Genomic DNA, 20,381 nt, shown 5'->3' with positions numbered 1-20,381 from the left:
GTAAATACGTGTAATTGTTTCAGTAGCTCCACTCAAAAAAAGTAAAACTCGTGTATTAGATTCACTGGACAGTGATATATTTCAGATTTATATTTTTATAATGTTGATCACTACAGCCAATGGCAAGTGCAAACCAGAAATTCACCATCCCCCAAAATTAAGATTTTTCTGATAGAATATCAGTTAGCCAGGAATTTGCTTCCTTGAGATTGTGTTGAATGAATACTTGTATGCTTCACTTTTGTACCTGAGCTGCTGAAATGAGCTTTTCGACCCTGACCTAATTCGAGATGCACCTCTAAGCTCAAACTCGGAAAACATCGTCGTCAATGCTCTTCCACAGTTTAAACGCGGTTAATATTTGCGTATGCACACAACTGAAGATGCGCATGTACTTAAAACAGGTTTTCCCCACCAACTGGTTTCCCTTTCATTTCGTGTTGACTCGGAAAGGGGCAGGCAGGCGCTGGAGACGCACCAAACGATGTAAAGACATAGAATTTGGCTCAGAATGCAAATTGTGTCATTCTCATTTTTATTTGCCATGCAGATTTCCTTAAGTTAGATCACCGAAGAGGTTAGAATGAAACATTAACACCTGCAGTACAGGTTTAAAGTGTCATACTTGTGGTTATGTGGCACACTGGCATGGAAACTAAAAGAACAAGTCACTGATTCCGAAAGCTGCTTTATTACAATTTGAGATGCAATAAGTAAAATAAATCATTTAATTGTAAATTAAAAAAAAAATAATAATACATGTTCCAGCACGTGTTGATTTAAGAGGAGATTGCATATAAGCCCTGTTAAAAACAAAAAAGGAAGAAAAAAAAAAGACCTGCTCCATGTTGGACATGAATCAAATACACAACACTATTGTACACACACATACATCCTGAGCAGTTTTAAACATTAGTCCAAATCCCTATTTCAGAGATCAACAGTCCAACACAGCTCTCGTACTCGACAAGCCCACTGGGTGGTGCTCTCATCAACCACTACATTTTGGAGGCCCACTCTTTCATTTACAAGTGCTTGGAAAATAACAAATATGGCACATATCCCATTCTGAGAAGAGCAACTACACACATATTACAAATGAACGCTACTGACTCATACATGACAATGTTGGAGATACGGAGGGGGTTGGGTGATACGTTTCATCTCATAACTAAATGAAGGATTCGTTTTTTGTTTTTTGTCACTGCATGCTTGACTTATTCAATATAAAAAAACAGAACAGGGAGCAGCAAAAATACTGAAACAAAACATCCCTTTGAGAACTGTCGTGTATTTTTTGGATGAATTCCTCTTTTTCCATGTGTGCTTCTTTTACGTTCGGAAACCAAAAACAATCAGAGGAAAGACGAGCAAATGACAAACTCAAATGTGTCCCTTTTTAAACACATAAATATAAGAGAAAAATTATGTTTTTATTCCCATTCTTGGCCAATTTGGAAGCACACAACAACAACAAAAAAAACAATTACATACAAAAAACATTTAATAACTGCATATTCAATCTCTGCTGAGCACAAGCAATGTGCATGCAGTTCTTCTAGGCCAAACATGACGATCCATCATGTATGAGATATTTGTTGAGCAGGTTCAGAGTCTACACATGGGTGGGGCTTGGAATGCATTTCTTATTGGAGGCCATTTTATAAAGCCATGATAGACTAATGAAAGCAAATGTGATGAGGGCTCACTTTGGGCTTGAGCCCGTATATGCCCTAGACTGGTCATCAGTCAATCACAGGGCACATATAGAGACAAGACAGGTTTTTGCACTCACATTCACACATAACATGAAAGATGTGATACTACTTCACCATGCTCATTATAAATGTTTGCTATGTATCATAAGAATTTGTTGGCTTTTGTAACAGTTCCAGTCAGGTTTGATCAAGTTTTAGACTCGTATAGCGGTCCATTGACTGTCCACTAGCCACAAGTTCCCCATCCCAGTTTGTTGTACGTGGCGCTGAAAGGCATGTTGAGCTTTAAAATGTCCAGTAAGCATGCAAGTAGGAACAGTGAGTCACTCAGAATATCATCCAGTCACTATAAGGTCAATTGGAGTAGGGGTTTAAAAAAAAAAAAAAGAAGAAGTGCCAATGACATCCTTTGCAGTCCTGCATCTGCAGTGCGACAATTTCAAGGTTGGTGGACGAGTGAAAGGCCTGCTGCCAGCATCTTGACTTAAAAAAAAAAAAAAAAAAAAGTCTCTTTTGCATTTTTGTTGCATGGCACGCCGATGACAGATTTTAAGGTGGAAGCAGCAGCTGCCAAATGTTGAGGCCACACTGGACTGAGCAGGCACGTCCCATCAAAACAAAACGAGATGTCAAGGAATGCGAGGCCCGGAGCCCTTGTGATGCCTCTGTATTGGCCGCTAAGAACTTTAGGAGTGACAACATGAGGTCAGGCTGCTCTTTGGGCTTGATGTCACATATGGGAATCCTAAATTTACAAATAATTTAAAAAAGAAAAAAAGAGTGAGGGTCCAGCACATTCTTTTCTTCAATTAGGGATGGTTGGGGACATGATTACCGATTAAAAAAAAAAAAAAAAAAAAAAAAAAAAACAATTCCAGTGCCAACTCAGATTGTCCCAAGGCTTTTGGTCAGCAGAGTGTGGATGGTTGAAGACAAAAAGGATAAATAAGGGAGGAGACAAAGACAGAGGAGGCCTGACAGCCTGTCTGGAGCCTGAGTCACCGCTTGTAATAGGCACCTGTAAAAGTGGACGACACATCCATCAGAAGGCTCACACAACTGGAATTGAAGCTTTTCCAGAGATCGTTTTTCCTTTATTACAGCTGGCATCATTTCTCCTGGCTGCTTTCTTGCTCTTAATGCGTGCGAGTCAAGAGCAGTTTGATTAAAGTGAGTAGAGTGAAACCTTGAAGGTCACATGATTCCTTTCCTACAATGTATTCCTGTTTTATTGCAAAACTATTTGTTCCTGCAACCTTTATTTGGACACACCTCATGGGTGGGGATATTCCCATGTTATGAAGCATCTCATTTTGCGCCGTCCTTACGGTTTTTAATTTGATTTTCACATTTATGGCCTATCAGTGTTTTTCATAGAACTTTACCATTGAGTTAGCATAGGTTCGTGATAGGCTATGGAGTCAGGTTTCAAATTACATCAAGGCCATCGGAATGAAATTTGTTGTAAATCAAAGACCGTACAATAGCCTATTAAGGTAGTCAGAAATATTTGAGTGTAATGCACTAACTTAAAGAAGGAAAAAAAAACAAGGTTAACCACTATATATTAATATTCATTTTTCTTTTTAGTTTAAAATGGATTATATTAAAACAGAATCCCACATTGCATTGTAGCCAAAAGGTACAATCCTAGTAGGTTAATGCAACCAAGTAACTGGTTACTATTACCACCGTTATGCTTTACAGCACCAGTATTTATTCTTCGTTTTTCATTTTAGAAGTTTAATTTATTATTTTACAAGTTAAATTTAATAAGTGGAACTGGAAGAAGTACTTAGAAGGGTGGAAACCATGCCTTAATACAGGCATCAAAACATTCAACATCACCCCAGACAAAAAAAAAAACTATTTGGTGTAAATTCAACTGGGGTAATGCTGGCCCCACAAAAAAACTGGGAACACTATCATCATTTAATTTCTCATTTGATTGTTGCGAGAAGTTTTCTGACATTTACGGTGTTTGGATTTATGTGTGAAACAATGTACCTTTGTACGCGGCCTCAGGCCTGGCGGGGGCCCGTTGGGGAGCAGCGTGCTCACTGTAGCCGTAACCAGCATTTGCATTCTCATACTCGTGGGTGCGAGGATGAGGAGGCCTGGGGGTGGTGATGTTGACAGTCAACGTAAATAAGAACATTATAAACACCACCAAAAATGAAACGTCATTTCAATTTTCTTGGCTGGATGGAGAAAAGCGCTGTTACCTGGAAGGCTTGTGGTGGTTCCTGTGTCTCTGGTGGTCATGCTCATCTCGGGTTCGAGGTCGGACAACGTCCTCAGAATTTGACTGGAAACCAACGAAGACAAAAATCAACAACCATAAGTACACCTATCAGAAAGGTATCCATGATAAATGCAATTGATATATATGGTTCTAGGTTTGGCATCGTCATGAATTGTTGGCACAATATGTATAGGGTTGTAGAAAATATATAGGTCTATATTGTAGGACATTTGAAACTGCAATGCATCAAACTAATTTCTGATACATATCTACCAGAAATCAGACAACCAACATAACTGCAACCACCATTCGAAAAATCATTTGGAACATACCCTGTAGTCCCCATCTGCTCGCTTCTTGTCCATCGCCATCTTCTCCATGGCTAAGCGCTCCCTATCCCTTTCTCGCTCCTTCTCTTCCCGATCCTTCTCCCGCTCTCGATGTTTTCTGTACTCCCTCTTCTCTTTGTCCATTAGCAGCCGAGCAATCTCCTGTTAAGACAGCGTCAATTGCATACCGTTGTCGTCACGGCTAATCCTCTTTACCTCCAAAAACATCACTTTTCAGGAAAACAAAACATTTGAAAATAAATAGACAACTAACAATTTGTGTGTTTAAAAAAAAAAAAAAAATGAAGATAGGCTTCTGCCTAACAGTGATTATATGGAATAGCTACTAATAAAAAAAAAAAAAAAAAAAAAAAAAAAAAAAAAAAAAAAAAAAAAAACCTACAATAAAGGTTTATACCCACGCACCTCATCCTGTGCAACTTGGGCTGCACGCACATGGCTCTTGCTTGCCTGAAACAGATTAAAACATTTATGTATGCAAAAATTCAAGCAACACAGCAGAATGTTTTATTATTATTATTAAGTGCTCAAGTTGGTTAAAATATTATTGAGACACTGTTTAATGTGGTGAAAAAGTCACTCCTGCACAGAGAGGGTTAAGTTTTAACTCAAACTGGTCTATAAATCGTGTACATAAATATTACACCTTGCTGTAAAATATGTCAAACATTGAATCATTGGCTGATGACATTGTTTATCACGACCAGCACAAGTCCGTACAGGAGACAGTTTACCGTGCAGGAGACAGTTTTAGGATCCCGGCGTGTTGCTTGGCAGTTTAATGGGAATTAATCCTTCTCCACTGTATTGGTTTGGTCCACAAGTACAGTTTGCAAGCAGTGTTTAATTTATACACTGATCAGCCACAACATACGCAATATATTTAAGATGCGGAGCAATAACAGTAATTTATATTAGGAAGTGCTCTCAGTAGGACAGAGTGTAGTTCTGTACTGACAAACTACACCCACAAGTACAACGGCCACAATCAAGTTGCAGCTGCTCTTTGTTCAGATATTCACCTTGACTTCCTCCTCCTGCATTCTTCTGGCCACCTCCAAGTCATTGAGTTCCTGCTCACGCAGATCCAGCTTGTTCAGGTCCTGAGCGGCTTCACCGGGTCCGTATTCCCCTTCTACAAATGTTCCACTGCCTTTGTGCACAATTCGACCTGTAAGAGTGAATTACATGTATTACTGATTAAAAACTGTACAGTACTAACTTGACCTAATAATGATAGCGAGTGTTAGATTATCCTTTGATTTCTTTAGTTATCAAAAAGAGGTGGAAACATGTCAATAACTGATTATCAAATCTATATGATTAAAAAAATAATAATAAAATAAAAATCACTTGGTAACTGCAGACTCAAGCTATGAAGGTACCTTTAGGGCAGTGTGGTGCGCTCGCACTCCACTTAATACTTTGGACCACTTTTGTGATTAAACAGAACAGGCAAGTTGCTGAGCAGCCCTCAGGACCTTTTAAGCAAACCAGTCTTGCATTCCTACTGAGAATTATGGAAATACTTCTCCACAAACTTAGCGTCGCCCAGTTACATTTTCAGCGTTGTTTAAATGTGATCATTTTAACAATGCTGACAAATTAAGTGAGTGAAGTAAAAAGGGAGAGAATACCACAGCAGAAACGAGAGTACAATCACTTCAAGCCATCAAATCACAACAATGACAAATTGGTGAGTTCATTAGAGACTTCAGTTCAATCAGCCCACCACCTGAGATTGCCATAGCAACAAGCAACCGCAGCACACCAAAGCAAACCCCTAACAGAAGCCGGACGGGGGGGTTCAGGGTGGTACCTGTCTCGCCGCTGGAGGGCGTACGCTTGCCGGAAGCTTCCCACAACTCTCTGTTGTCACCTCTCCCTTTGTTGTTCCTGAGCTCTTCAAACACATCGTCGGGGCCGGATTGAACCCGCTGGCGGCCCCTGGCCCTCCTCGCTCTCTCGGCGTTGTCATCTTCCTCCTCCCGGGACATTCTGTCCCCCCTCGGCTCAACGAGATCGTCGTCAAGCGCCCTTTGACTGCTCCTGGGCCTTGCTCGTTGTCCGTCCTTGCCTTTTTGCTTGTCCCTCACTTCAGGCCAGTCCTCACCATGTCCTCGATCTCTGGAGCGTTCCCTGTCTCTTCCTCCTCTCACAGTCCTCATGTCCTGTTCCCTATCCGACCTTTGTTTCCTCAAATAATGATCCTGATCTACTTCCCTGCCACCGTCTCTGTCATATCTCCTGTCCCTTTCTCTCTCCCAGTCTCTTTCCTGGGGTGGCCTCTCTTTCCGTCTCACCCCTCTGTCCGGGTCCTCTCCCGTTATGTCACGTGCTCTCCTAGATTCTGCCGGTTCATAATCGGCGTACCTGTCCCCACGCCTGCCTTTGGGGGACAGCACTTGATCTGAATACGGATCTGCATGTCTCCCTCGGCCGCCCTCTGCCACCGGGAAATGCTCGGGGTACCTTGAGCGGCTGTGCGGCGCTGTCGGATCCTGTTTCGGGTGCCTGCTCCTTTTTGGCTCGACTGAATTATAATCTGGCGAGTGATCACGGTGGGTACTCACTGGAGAATGCACATCATAGGGGTCTGGGGAGCTAGATGTGTGATGCGTGGGATTGTCCAGGTCGAGAGGCTGTCTCGCAGCTGAGCGGGAGGAGATGAAGGAGACAAGTTTGGAAGAAGGTGACAATGGAGAAAAAAAAAAAAGATGCTTCAAGGGAGCATGGGGATGTGACAAGTTACAAAGACACAAAATATGAAATTCAGTAGTTAGTAAATTAGTGGGCGCACCTGCTAAGGCAGAAACAAGTGGACAACATGATGGTGGTTAGTAACCTAAAATATTAAGAGGAGATGAAGGCAGTAGGAATGTGAATTAAAAAATAAATAAATAAACAAACAAACAAACATCGGAGGGTCGCAAGATCACACACACAAAAAAAAAACATCCTCACAAAGAGAGACTGTCTTAAAAAGGAGCAAAGATTAAATGGAGGACAGACATAACACTAGAATGTGATAAGCAATTGCAGTACCTTGCACTTTCTACTGTAAATGCAAGATATTTATTTAAGATTTTGATAACTGATCTCACTTTAAGAAAAAAAACAAATCTATTTCCTGAGCTGGGTAAATTCCTTAAAATCCGTAAGTGAATCATATCATATCATACCAACACTTTAATTGACGAGAACATTAATCAACATTTAATACAGTTTAGCTTTTCAACCACTTTTATATGCACATTTTAGTGACATTTTTTTTTTTTTGCCTATTTGGCTGATGGAAGTGCTGGTTGCACCAGGTTAGCGGATTAGCTTCCATTTGATTATTTAACCAAAATACAGTACATGTAGGCCAAGACAAAGCATAACAGTAAAACTGAAAAAGTACTTTATTTTTATTTTTTTTTGGACAACTAACTCCATCCATAAAAATGTTGTCATACTTTATTGCTCTGATACTGTGGTTAAAACGATCCCAAAAAAGAACAGTAGAAAAAAACCCTGCTATTCAATGGGGATAGGGACTAGTCCTACCACAAGTAGCGAAAAAACGAACTGGTTGGCTCTCTTAGTGCAACATATTAAAATTCAGAAACAGTAATATTGTAATATAATAACTTTCAAATGAGTAAGTAGACACTAGACAGTAATAATATATAATACATGTTGGAAGTACCATGCTCAATAATGGTGATACTGTATGTGATCGTGACAAAAGTGCGGACAAGTCGAGGGCAGAAACACCTTGAAGCTGCAGACCTCAGAATTCTCTCAGCACCATATTTTTGTTAGCTTTGAGGAACAGAACATTGCTGACTAAGAAAAAAATATAATTCTGCCGGTATAAAGTGGCCGAGTGTGACCGTGCCAGAGAGGTCTAAGTGTTAGCTTCTTATCTCCCTCTCCCCCTTTTATTACGCACACACTATTCTTGCCACTCGACTAACTGTCTGCAAAGTGGAGACGGAGTCTAACCACATGCTGGGTTGTGTACAACACTGATCAGCTGGATTAGGACAAAAACAACTGTTCATTTCCTATGATATGCTTCATGACTTATCCATTCCCTTGCATGACAGCATCACACCCCTTTATTCAGCAACACATCAAATCAAACGCTCATATTGTAAAGCGAGGGTATACAGTTAGAACCTCTAGGTTGAACCGTGATGCTAGTCAACCTCTAGTTTGCTCATTTGGAAGCAATGTAATACAAATGCAAGACTTTAATCACCATAATCCAAAATCTAGACATACTGAGAATTGACAAAGCAGCAGTATTCTCCTCACCTCCTGGATCCTCATAATATTCTTCATCCTGGTGTTTCTGTCGTCGTCGTTCCTCTTTCATCTCCTTCTCATGCAGCTTTCGAGCAATAGCCTGCAAACACATGCATCAATAAAGACAAAAAAGGACACGTTAAGATGTACATTAAGAGCAAACGCATGGTACTGCATTTTTCTTTTCTCTCTCTTTTTTTTTTTTTAAATAACATTAACGTGTTCTAATATGGGTAGCTACAAGTTTAAGGAAGGCAAATGTCAACCTTCTTAAAGGCCAGACCTCCTTCCTTAAATATGAATATTTTTTCTTTGTTTACTTTCTGTTAAGGATCCGTTAACTCAAAAATCTTGGAAAAATTCCATTTTCGATTTAAAAGTCCCTGCATATAAATGGCATGGCATGTATGGAGGGGCAATTCCTTTTTTTGTTTTTTTTTGTTTTTTTAAACACATGGGCAAGGTGCTAAAGTCACACCAAATTGTGAGTGCGTGCGTGTCAGTCAGTATTTGCATGCGTTCACCTCCTTACCGCATCTTTCTCCTCCTGCTGTCGGCGTTGTTGTTCAGCCTGTCGGACCAGTTGATCCTGAATTTCATGGGCAATCTCGTTATCCTGGCGCTCTCTGGAGTTTTGCGTGAGATGGTGTGTGCGGGGAGAGAGAGGGAGAGAGGACAACACCACCTTATTAACTGAAATAAGACAATTGGTTCATGGGCCAAGTCGTTCTTCTTGCTGAACAGTTTGAATGAAGGATACGGCGGAGTGACATTTACTACCACTCAATTCAGATGAAGTATACGCTTTGTGGTGGTTCAACAGTGTTACGGACCCGACAAATGTGTTTTTGTTAAGCAGACACAGAAGTGCAGATTCCAAAATTTGGCAGCACAAACGTCCAATAATCGATAAATTGGCTGATTAATAAAAAAAATTATACAATGAGCAACAATAAAGGATATACTCTATGGCAATGATAATGGTTTACAATAGTTCTTTTTAGGCTATTTTTTCATCTTAGAGAAAAATCAGCAGATTTTGCGGTGCAGGGGGAATGTCTGAGTGTCATTTTATTTGTCTTGTGTGTTGAGAATTAAAAAAAATAAAAAATTACTAAAAAAATAAAATCAAATTGGGCACTTTTAAGAGCTCTAATCGGCCCGCACAAAAGTTACATTACTATGTATGCACATTTAACTTATTCTTAAACTGCAATGTACAGGTAATAGGAAGTTCTGTTGTTCATCACATTGGTTTGCATATTAAATACATTATTAATGTTCAATATTACATATTTAATTTGCATTCAATTCACTTGGCATTTACTGTCTATATTTCTAGTTGGTTCATGTCTTCTGAGTGGCCTTTGTGCTACTGTAGCAGTCTGCAGCCCTTTTGTATATACTGTTCCAACGATAAATTCAGTTTTCTAACTAATGGCAGATCCACTTAGGGAGGTACCGAGTTCCTAGTGCTGGAATCTCGAGCGATATGAGAACAACCTTGAAAGGAGAATGTGTCGCTCCAAGTTTCCACAGGTGGCGAATTCAACAGGGAATGCACATCAATGTTTAGAAAAGACTCGTCAGAGAGCTACATGAAACTCTGTAATGTTATTCTGACCTCACTGCTGTAAAGACAACACGTGCATGTGCACAAAAGACAATTCTTGTCTTTGTGATAGTTGTATCAGAAATGCTCTCTGCATTAGATCATTTCACGTAATGCAAAGATTGACATCCTTTTTATCTTAAGACAACCATTTGATTTTTGCAAATGTTATTACTGCTACTAGAGATCTTTGGAGATCAATAAAGTATCTACTACCTAACCTAAATATTATATAGCATACACTATTGATAATATTGCTTAACATGCAACAGCAGAGCACATGCTACATTTTGCCTGTTGAGGTCTCCATTGCCGGAGTCCAACACCAAAAAGGACACCACCATGGTGATTTTCTTCTACTCACAGGGCAGGGACGTGTTTGTGACAGCACTTAACTAAACTATGACTCAGCTAATTTATCCCATTAAAATGCCGAGCACAGAGTGATTTTCACTTCTTGTAAGGTGGGGCAGTGTTGAATGGCAAGAGGCCAAATGTCGCACTGGGCTGTCCAAGTGTCTGTACTAACACTAACACTAGGTGGGGCACTGCTGCAAAATCTGACAAGAAACCTTCAATTGGCACCTGCAGTGTAGTGACAAATATCTTCCACCTGCTCAGCACAAACAGCAAGCATGTGAATCAAATGTGTTGTTAATTGACTGCTACAAGTGCTAAACGTGATAAGTGGAAGTAAACGTCATGATAGCCCCTGAGCCAGACTACCACAACTATACATCAGTTACATGCAGAAATTAATTTTACCACACAAGCACAAAGCTCAAGATGGTTCTAGGTTTCATACAATACTTTCTAGCAATACCTGTAAAACGGCACTAGGTGACAGTAGTGGTGTGAAAACCACTTCCTGGTTCCCACCCTATTTCACTGACTCATGTCATTCAGGTATCTAGTAAATCATATTTGATGGTTTAGTTTGATTACTTTTATTATAGTCTGGTTTATGTATTTTTACATTTTGGCAAAACTTACTACATACTACATTTTGAGGTTGTGAACGGCATGCATTTGAACTAATTTTCATAGCGTCGTATTTTTTTTTTTCATGTGGAACAAGAAACTAATTTGCTGCCATACTTACTGTTATTCATTTTTGAGTAATATTTATTTATTTTACAAATATTAACTGGAAATATAATTTTACTGGTGTTATATAGGTTAGTGATGGGCAATGCCGCATTCACACTTGCACATGAATTCAGAATGCTGTCATAAAAAGAAGACACTGTTGATATATTTGTGTTGTAAGGGGTGCAAACGTTTGAGTGAATTTCCAGTAATTATCCAGTGAGAATCGAAGTAGTCTTTCCAAAATTACACAATCTAAAATTATAAACTTTAAGAGTAATTTAATGGAAATGTATCACAATTGTCAATTATGCATAAATGTATAAATATTTTGTTTAAGCAGACATCCATGCAAATAAACAGCTCTTCTTGGGCAGGTGAGGGCATTACAGTGCCTTAACTGCTCAAAATTTTTCACTTTACTTGAGAGGCTACATATCTAAAAGTTGCTTGCATCTCAAATACTGGCTCACAATAGAAAGAAAAACATTACAAGAAGCCATTATATTATGTAAAACATATTTGAAAATTCCCAACCCAAACTATCACCGAACATAGATCATTTAACCCCTTTAAGGTGGTGGAAAATAAACTCAATAAGCTTGTGTGCTTCACCTTTGCAAGCTGTGCATCTAGTCTTATCAAAGGGTGTCACATTGGCAAATACTGGCCCTGGTTTCAATGTAAACAAGCAAAGTGTGTCAGTGTGTATGAGACACCCACATGGCAACATGCTGCTTCTTGATCACGACCTTGGCGATCTCATCCTCCTCCTCTTGCAGCTTCTTGGCCACCTGCAGGTCCTGCTGCACCAGACGGCTCTTGTGGACGTTGGATGCCAAGTGGCTCTCAACTGTAACACACATAGCGCATTGCTCTACTTTGCTTTGAAAAAGCAGCATCTTCACACAACGAATGCTAAATGACATTTACTGATCCTCGAGTTGTATTTGTTTGGATTGCCTGTTGAGAACAAGATGAACGGGCAAGGACGCAGACTTGTCTTTCTCTGGTGATAAACTCAAAAGACACTTGAGAAATGAATGTTTGTGGTCACGATGCCATTCCAAGGTTAGCGGAATGCACTTCGTGGCCATAAGAGAAGATAAATCTTGCTGCCTGACGCACTCGTAGCGCTCGGTAAGCGTGGACGGCATCACTCACTCGCTCGCTCAGATCCGTTTCACTTGACTATCCATCTTCAAGCCAGTTTCCTTGTGAACAGGCCCAAATTACATCTGGCTATTTTCTAACGCGAGGCTAGATATTGCTGCTCCTGGCCTGCCGAGGTTAAACAAGGACTATGATGAGTCACCAATGTGGAAAATTGAGGAAATTGTCATCAGCTTTTGGTCTTATATTTGATCAATGTACATGTGATAGACGAAATACCTATATTTGAAAATTAAGTCAAGGAATCTATTACCCAATATCGACGCCATATCCAAGACCATGTCACATCGTTCAAAAGACGAATATCCAAATCTGTGAGGTACCGGTGTGGGAGACACACTGGATTTGTTATGGCTGACAGCAAGGACACCTTCTCACTACACAAGGGGCATGTGCACATACAGACGGGTGAAAGGTTCCAATTAAAAGGTTGCAGTAAAATAACGACTTGAATTAAACTTCTGTTACATTGAAATGACATCTTGGAAGAGACTTGTGTGCTCAAAAAGTGAAGCAACCTCAAATCAGAGTTACTGTCAGATGAGTCTATATAACCTTAAAATGGCTTATTGCAGTTTACCAGGTTTGGCTTGACATAACATCCTGCCAAAAACTGATTGCACTGCCATGCTTTACATATGTAACTCATAATTTTGCAAAGAAAACACAGGGTGTCCCTGGACTGTTGCCACGCGGTTCGTTCAAAATAGTAAACAGTGACGTTATGTGTCTGACGGGAAGTGCAGAAATTGAGTCTTTAAACAAAAGAGGGAGGCCAAAACGATCTAAACTAGCTCAGCTTCCTGGTTGACGATAAGATCAAAAGGAAATTTTTTGTTTGCTTGTCCTCAAAGGCAACCAGGAAAAAGAATGAAAACAAAAAAAGTTGCTTACTCTCTTGTTCCTGGAGGTTGTAGGCAAGGCTGTGGTCTTCCAAGACAGCAAAGTCTCTGCACACTGGGAGAAAAGTAACAGTGTTAGACAAGTATAAAGTATTTTTCCCCCACAATAGGCTAATGGCTAAGATAACAGAAATCATGTATGGTTTATTTATTTATTTATTTAAAAATGATAATAATAATAATAAAAATAAAAAATATATATAAAAAAAGGTTTTCAGGTATTCAACATTTTTATGACATTCAAACAGCAACCCTTTGTTGTCAGAAAGAAGACACTATAATAAAGGGGAATAGAGTAAAACCGCTACATTCAGATGCAGCAGCATCTCAGTCACACAAAAAACACCTTTGACGTAAAACTCCCTGTCAACTCAGTTTACCACTGACTTTTAATGATTTTCACTCATGAAAATAAGACAATTGTACCTAGTGTAAAAATAAAAGAGTTTATGAAGTCTCATATGACGTAAAAAAGCTTAACATGTTCTGCTAGTTCTTGGCCTCTGTGAAGTATTTTCAGACTTTGAAAAATCATGTCATAAAACAAAAATGTTTTGGAGAGTTGAAAGAAACGCAGAAGAGGCAAAGGTGATGGTTGTTAAGCTACAGAGATTCAAGGATCGATGAAATGTTGTGCAACAGGCCAAGCATCTCAAAGAGACAAGGATCGTCATAAATGAAGACGACACATACACAGAGGGCATCAGGAGGAAGGAATTGATGCCATCGACACGACTTTACCTCCGACCGCACCAGCACACCGAAATCACTTAGTGGCAGCTAACCAGGTATGAGGATTTCATCAAGACATCTCCAAGTCACTTACACTGTCTGGAACTCTGGATGACAACAAACAACAGACTCCCGGACCAGTGACAGCCAAATAAGACAAAGAATTACAATTCAAATACACTGAACACTAGGGGTGTGAATTGCCTAGTACCTGACGATTCGATTCGTATCACGATTCACAGGTCACGATTCGATTCGATACCGATTAATCCCGATACGAATGGTCACGATTCGATACCGATTAATCCCGATACGAATTTATAAGTCGATTGTTGCGATTTTTTTTCCATTCAAATTTAGAAAATACTATCAGTAAATTTGTACATGTACACTGTAAGATTTGTATGAATATATTTATCTAAAACTTGAGGCTTATAACCGTGAGCCACTGTACACAAACAGTTTGCAATCTGTTTCACATTTGAACAGCATTAAAATAAAAATATTAAGGCTTAATGTGCCGTTCATATAACATTCTTCCATGCTCAAGGTGTGAATCCTAAAAAAAAAAAAAAAAAAAAAAAAAAAAAAAAAAAAAAAAAATCGATTTTTTTTTTAATTGAATCGATTCGAGAATCGCGCGATGTGGTATCGCGATATATCGCCGAATCGATTTTTTTTAACACCCCTACTGAACACTGCTCACAATACATGATTGATGTTTAAAAAAATAAAATAAAACTTTTCCCACAATTTCAACAATAACATAACGTCAACTCTGTACACAAAAGATCAAATATATGCCAACTTCCATAAACGTGCCATTTTACCTAGCCATTTAGAAATTTGGATGAAGAACTCTTTTTAAAAAAAAAAAACAACAAAAAAAACAATAGGACTATTGAGCTCTAGAAAGCATTTCATACTGAAATCATGACATATTGATTGATCAATAAATTGGAGCATTATGGAATTATGGATACAGCCTAGGGCTGGGCGATATGGCCAAAATAAAAATAAATAAATAAATAAAAAAAATTAAAAAAACAAAAACAAACAAAAAAAAACAACTCAATTTTTTGTCATTGAGGACAATTACAATTTTAATCTAATAAATCTAACAAATATTTAAAAATAAAGGTTTCATTTATTCAAAAATAATACCTGTGCAAAATGTTCAGTCAACAATAATAATGTATACTAATTCTAAATCAGTTTTAACAAACTTAACATTCTTAGTTTGTGCTTAAATTGCTTGAGTCTGAAGATTGAAAAAGTAACTGTGTGGTTTCCTCTGTGTGGCTTCTCCATTTTACAAGGCAAGCATATATTTACAACAATTCTGTTGCACCTAAAAACAGCAGCAGCTCAGTTTTCATTTCAGGCTTCGAAATGAGTGTTTTTGCTGGCGGTATTTATTGTGGAAACATCTGCACAGTTTGGAGTTGGAGTTATGCTTTAAAAAAAAAGAAAGAAAAAAAAAGACAGTGGTCTCAGGTTCAGGAGTCTTTCGTACCAAAACTTCACCAGGTTCCCCCACAGTATCTCTCACACTAGTCAAAGCTATGTCCAAGGATATAAATCACACAACACGTAACAAACAGATTCAAGGAGCTCCACTGACATCATCCATTAACTCTAGTTCATCTTCAGCAGACAAAACTAAGATGTTTAATGGCATATATAGACACATATACTGTATAAGGATACCAAAAAAGGAAGCAAAATATGTGGGGGAAAATGCACCTATAAAAGTCACACCATCATGTGTGACATCAGCAAGTTTCGCAAGACCTCAGCACATCTCACACAAGCTTAATTCAGCCACCATCAAAAGAATCAACTACTTGTTTGGCATTTTCTTGGGTTTATTTTATTTATTTATTTTCAGTTTTAGCCATGAGCATGACAGTAAAGTGGTACGCAGACTGTGCCGCCTGCAACACATCATGAGCTGAGGGTGTGGGGACAGTGCCTTGCTCAAGGGCACCTTGACAGCACCATATTCCTGCTTGAAAAGTTCTAACAGATGAACTCATTTAATGATTGCATCAGTTACTTTGAGAACATTTGTTTTATAATGGGGAAAAAAGTGGTAGAAAAACATCTCAAATTTTGTACAACCTTGAGATTTGGGGGGTGGGGCAACTGCTAATATTTTTGCACTAGTTGAAAAGATGTCATGTGCCCTGCGATTGGCTGGCAACCAGTTCAGCTGAGATAGGCTCCAGCACCTCCCACGACCCTTGTGAGGAGCAAGCAGTTCAGAAAATGGACGGACGGATGAAGAGATGTCTTTTTAAACTTAAAAGCTGACATATTCAACACAAGTCAAAATATTCAGCACAGCTCTAATGGATGACTTGTTGAACAGATGCTTGGATGACCAAATCCACTAGTGACTCAACAAGCATGGTGGGATTTGATAAACATGTCCCAGACTTCCTACCATACGCTTAATCTTCTTAACCAGGAAACCTATGATGCATTTTAGCTGATAAATCCGTGTAGACCAGCAACGCTTATCTAGTTGAGCAACAGTTCCTGGAATAATGCATTAAAAAAGGCTAACTACTATTATTTTTAATAAGGATTACAAGTCACAGAAGACAATTGTAGCTTTGTGTGGTCGTCATGAAGCTTTTTAACATCAACAGTGAACCAGACCCTTTCCCCTACAGCTTTTTGTCAACATCCCTCTGCGGACTAGCCAAGCTTGTTCCCTGTGACCAGAATAACAAGCATCCAAGTGAGCAGCTGCTGCTTTTCAACATCCCAAATAGCCATGCTATCTCCCATCCTGACAGCTCACTGCCACTGACTCACCTGTGTATCACCTTTGAAGTCAGGTGAGACAAAGACTGATGCCAGTGTTAGACTTTTAAAACTAACTTGTAAAGACGGCAGGCAATACAACAGTTTGTCACATCCACAGTCAGATGTCAAAGACTTCGCTTCACTACTTCTACTGCCTTTAATTCCAAATGAATGCATTTTGTTAAAATAAACCTTTCGGCCAATTAAAAAAATAAAAATAAATAATACATACAGGGAATAAAGGATGTTCGATACCACTTTTTTCCATACAAATACATGTATGATTTTCTATTCTTATATTTGCTAATTTCTCGTGGCCAGCATCACCCACCGTTGCGTAAACACAAATATTATGTATCTAAATTCAATACTTATGGAGTCTCGACTCATTCTTGATGCTTTTTTTATGCATAGCCCCTATTGTGCAAATTATATACAGCAATAATTGGCATTATTTTGGCTTATTTGCTGTATATTAGCCTATTACACTCATTTTACTTTACATTTGTACATTGGATTACTTTACTAAAGAAAACGCGGTTAAGAAAATGGATAGATGGATGGAAGGAGGCCTTCAGATCCTGTGTTGAAAATCACAATTTAATATCCATTGTAGGTTTCAAATTATGATTTATATAGCATTGATATCCAGAGATTTGCCTATTGATTCACATAGTGACATGAACGAACTAATTAAAAAACAATTAACATCAAAGTTGTCCGTTTTTGTAAGCTCCCAATGAAACCAGTCTCTTGAAAATAGAATAAAGTTTATTAAAGTATGAAAATCCAGAGTCCCCATAAACGGGACAATCTCGACTCCCATTGACTTTACATAAAGACGTTGGCCATAAATTGATGCATTTTCGCTGGTTTGCAAGTCACGTTGATGGCTTCTTAATATTTTCCACAGGAAAAAGGAATCAATTTTCATGATCTGCGTCTATAATACAGGTCTCGTGGAAACCAATTAAACTCTAAAAATCGAGACACAAAAGATTTCAACTCATTCCAAACAACTCAAGTGGCAAATACTGTCAAACATTTCTGAACGCTGACATACTAAATTATAACAAAAAGATTCAGATAAATACTAATCAGAGCTCAGATTTGAGCCAGACGTGCTAGCACCTGCTAGCTACTTAAGCTTAGCGTAGAAACCACCGCAACAGGAAACACCTGTGTTTGCTAACTTTTAGCATTAGCATAGGCTGTACGAGTCACCTGAGTACTGTATACATGTTTCGATGAGACAAGTCAAAACTGTGTTATGAACGTTACCCTCTTTCACTCCAGGCAGTTTCTCCTGGTCGATGCTAACGTTACACTCAGCCATGTTGTCACCAATAAGGAGCCGATGACCGTCAATCGCGTTATTTTCAAAGGTTCAACCGCCAAACGGCTGATTGATCGCCTTAACTCATAAACCCCACGGATGGTTCAGGTGCTGGACGGTGCCCGATTGGTTTCGGTGGCCACCTCTCTTTCTCGATGGTGGCAACCCTGCCCCCAGTTAGCGTGTCAGGCTTTGACAAGCATCTCTTTCTTGTCTCGCGCCTACAAAACTAAATTGTGCGTCAACACCTTTTCTGGTTTCACATGTCAAAATAAAACGACAACGTCTCATTTTGACGTTATAAATGCCAATCAAGCTTTTATTATGTGATCATTTAAATTTTACTAAGTGTTATAAACTCGTCGCTGCATTAGAGGTGATTGTATAACAATGATTTGACCAGCTGGTCGTTGACCATTATATTATTTTGAAGAGGTACGCTTTTACTTCCGTCACAACGCTCCTTACATTCCGTAACCTTGACGAAATACTCTTTCACTTGACCGCCTGCAGCTGCTGCTGCAGACGCACACGATTTGAAAGGGAACACACCTCCCTGGTTCGAGCCAAAATGATCCACTTGAATTTTTTTTATTGACTGGTGTTTGCGACAAAATCGAGAATATAAACATACATACAAGAAGAGAAGGAAACACGAGCGTGTCACGGCGAGAAAAAAAAAAAAACCTCGTATTTACACAACACACTGAATCATTTGACACCACAGCTCGATGAGTCGGTGGCCACAATGCTCGTGGCACGACTCCCTCTAGTGTCAGCCATTACGTTTCTTTCTGTCAAACAGCCCATCAGTTCATAATACTTTGCCAAATTGCCATTAGCGGTCCATTTACAAGACAATCAATAACGTCATTAGTGGTACTTCTCCAGACGGTCCATTCTCATTTATGTAGTGGTCGGAATTATTTTAGGTTGATATAAGGTGCAATATGACTCTGGCCTTTTGCATTAGACCTCGGTAATTTGATTAAAACTGGAATGATGGCTGCACAGTTTAAACATTCTCTGAACTGTTCCACCGGTTACCACTACTAAAGACACTAAGTAATTTTACACTAACCTTAATTTTAATATTCGTTCCATGGATACCTAAATGACATGTTTATTATGCTGGATGGCAACAATGTTTTTGTTAGCAACTCTTCTTCTTTACCACCAAGTGAGATGCCTGGTCTAAATGTGCACGCACTGCAGAGCGAGGAGCAACTTTTACAGACACACTGGGAAACTTTATGAGTAGGCATGGGACAATATGAGCAAAAATAAAATTACAGGTTTAAAATGTCCTTATTTGAAATATTTGGGGAAATAAAAGGAGCATTTTCTTCATGTAACATATTCTATATTGTTTTTAAAACAAAATATAGCTAAATTGGTACGTTAAGAAACATGTACCATGTTAAGTTTGTAAGTAAATAAATGTTGATATTCTTCCTCTGTTTTAATTTTTCTTAGCAAGACAGTGTCCAAGCACGAGTAAGTTAATTTTAGAACAGAATTCAGTTACTCGTGGGACACCGCAGGCAGCCACACGTACACTACCCGCTCCTGCACGTGCACTAATTGAAGGCAATTAACTTCAAAGACGCTGTTTTTTTTTTTTTTGTTTGTTTGTAGAATGCAAGCTGCAAAGGCACCCTGTCTCTTCTGCTCCTACTTCTAGCTAGCAACACATCGTTAACGAGCAATATCGATTCTGACGCCTGCATATCGATACGTGTATTGTAATGAGGCCCGCAATGATTGCCGTATGGATTTTTTTGAGCACACCCCTAGTCATAAAGCACTCACCGCAAATGCGGAAGCACTCGGCCAAAGTTGGGCATCCGTCAATGATGGGCTGATGTAACAACGGTTTTGCCCAGGCTTGCTTAAGACCAACCCCAAGACCACAAAAGAGCTCAATGTACACTATGACTGACACGTTGAAGGACCGTCACGATACAAAGAGTATTTGAATTTGTCAGCCTTGTATGTAAACTGCATCACATCCCCTGAGACTCTGAACTAGATCACTGGTAGAAAATGTATAGGTCAGACAACCATATCTTTGGTTCATCACAAATGAAAGTTTTTACGGCTCAAACTTT

General features: G+C 39.1%; 1 protein-coding gene across 3 annotated transcripts in view; it reads right to left on the bottom strand.

The window, feature by feature from the left end:
• Positions 1–675: 675 nt before the first annotated feature.
• Positions 676–20,381, bottom strand: part of ccdc50a (coiled-coil domain containing 50a) — a 136,988-nt gene continuing 117,282 nt past the window's right edge. The window contains exons 1-12 of one of the 3 annotated variants that reach the window (XM_077533176.1): positions 18,216–18,472; positions 13,378–13,440; positions 12,034–12,163; positions 9,142–9,235; positions 8,619–8,709; positions 6,133–6,966; positions 5,336–5,484; positions 4,719–4,763; positions 4,296–4,454; positions 3,944–4,026; positions 3,726–3,835; positions 676–2,736 (exon numbers count right to left, since the gene is read on the bottom strand). In XM_077533176.1, the coding sequence (XP_077389302.1) occupies positions 2,717–2,736; positions 3,726–3,835; positions 3,944–4,026; positions 4,296–4,454; positions 4,719–4,763; positions 5,336–5,484; positions 6,133–6,966; positions 8,619–8,709; positions 9,142–9,235; positions 12,034–12,163; positions 13,378–13,440; positions 18,216–18,270 (1,833 nt within the window). In that variant the 5' untranslated portion in view covers positions 18,271–18,472 and the 3' untranslated portion in view covers positions 676–2,716. Of the gene's footprint in view, positions 2,737–3,725; positions 3,836–3,943; positions 4,027–4,295; positions 4,455–4,718; positions 4,764–5,335; positions 5,485–6,132; positions 6,967–8,618; positions 8,710–9,141; positions 9,236–12,033; positions 12,164–13,377; positions 13,441–18,215; positions 18,473–20,381 lie in introns of those variants that run through there. The other 2 variants (XM_077533175.1, XM_077533177.1) reach the window with 2 other exon arrangements.

Source organism: Festucalex cinctus, chromosome 10, assembly GCF_051991245.1.
Source record: "Festucalex cinctus isolate MCC-2025b chromosome 10, RoL_Fcin_1.0, whole genome shotgun sequence".
In the NCBI taxonomy this organism is placed as follows: Eukaryota; Metazoa; Chordata; class Actinopteri; order Syngnathiformes; family Syngnathidae; genus Festucalex; species Festucalex cinctus.
This window is presented reverse-complemented; position numbering and strand designations above follow the sequence as displayed.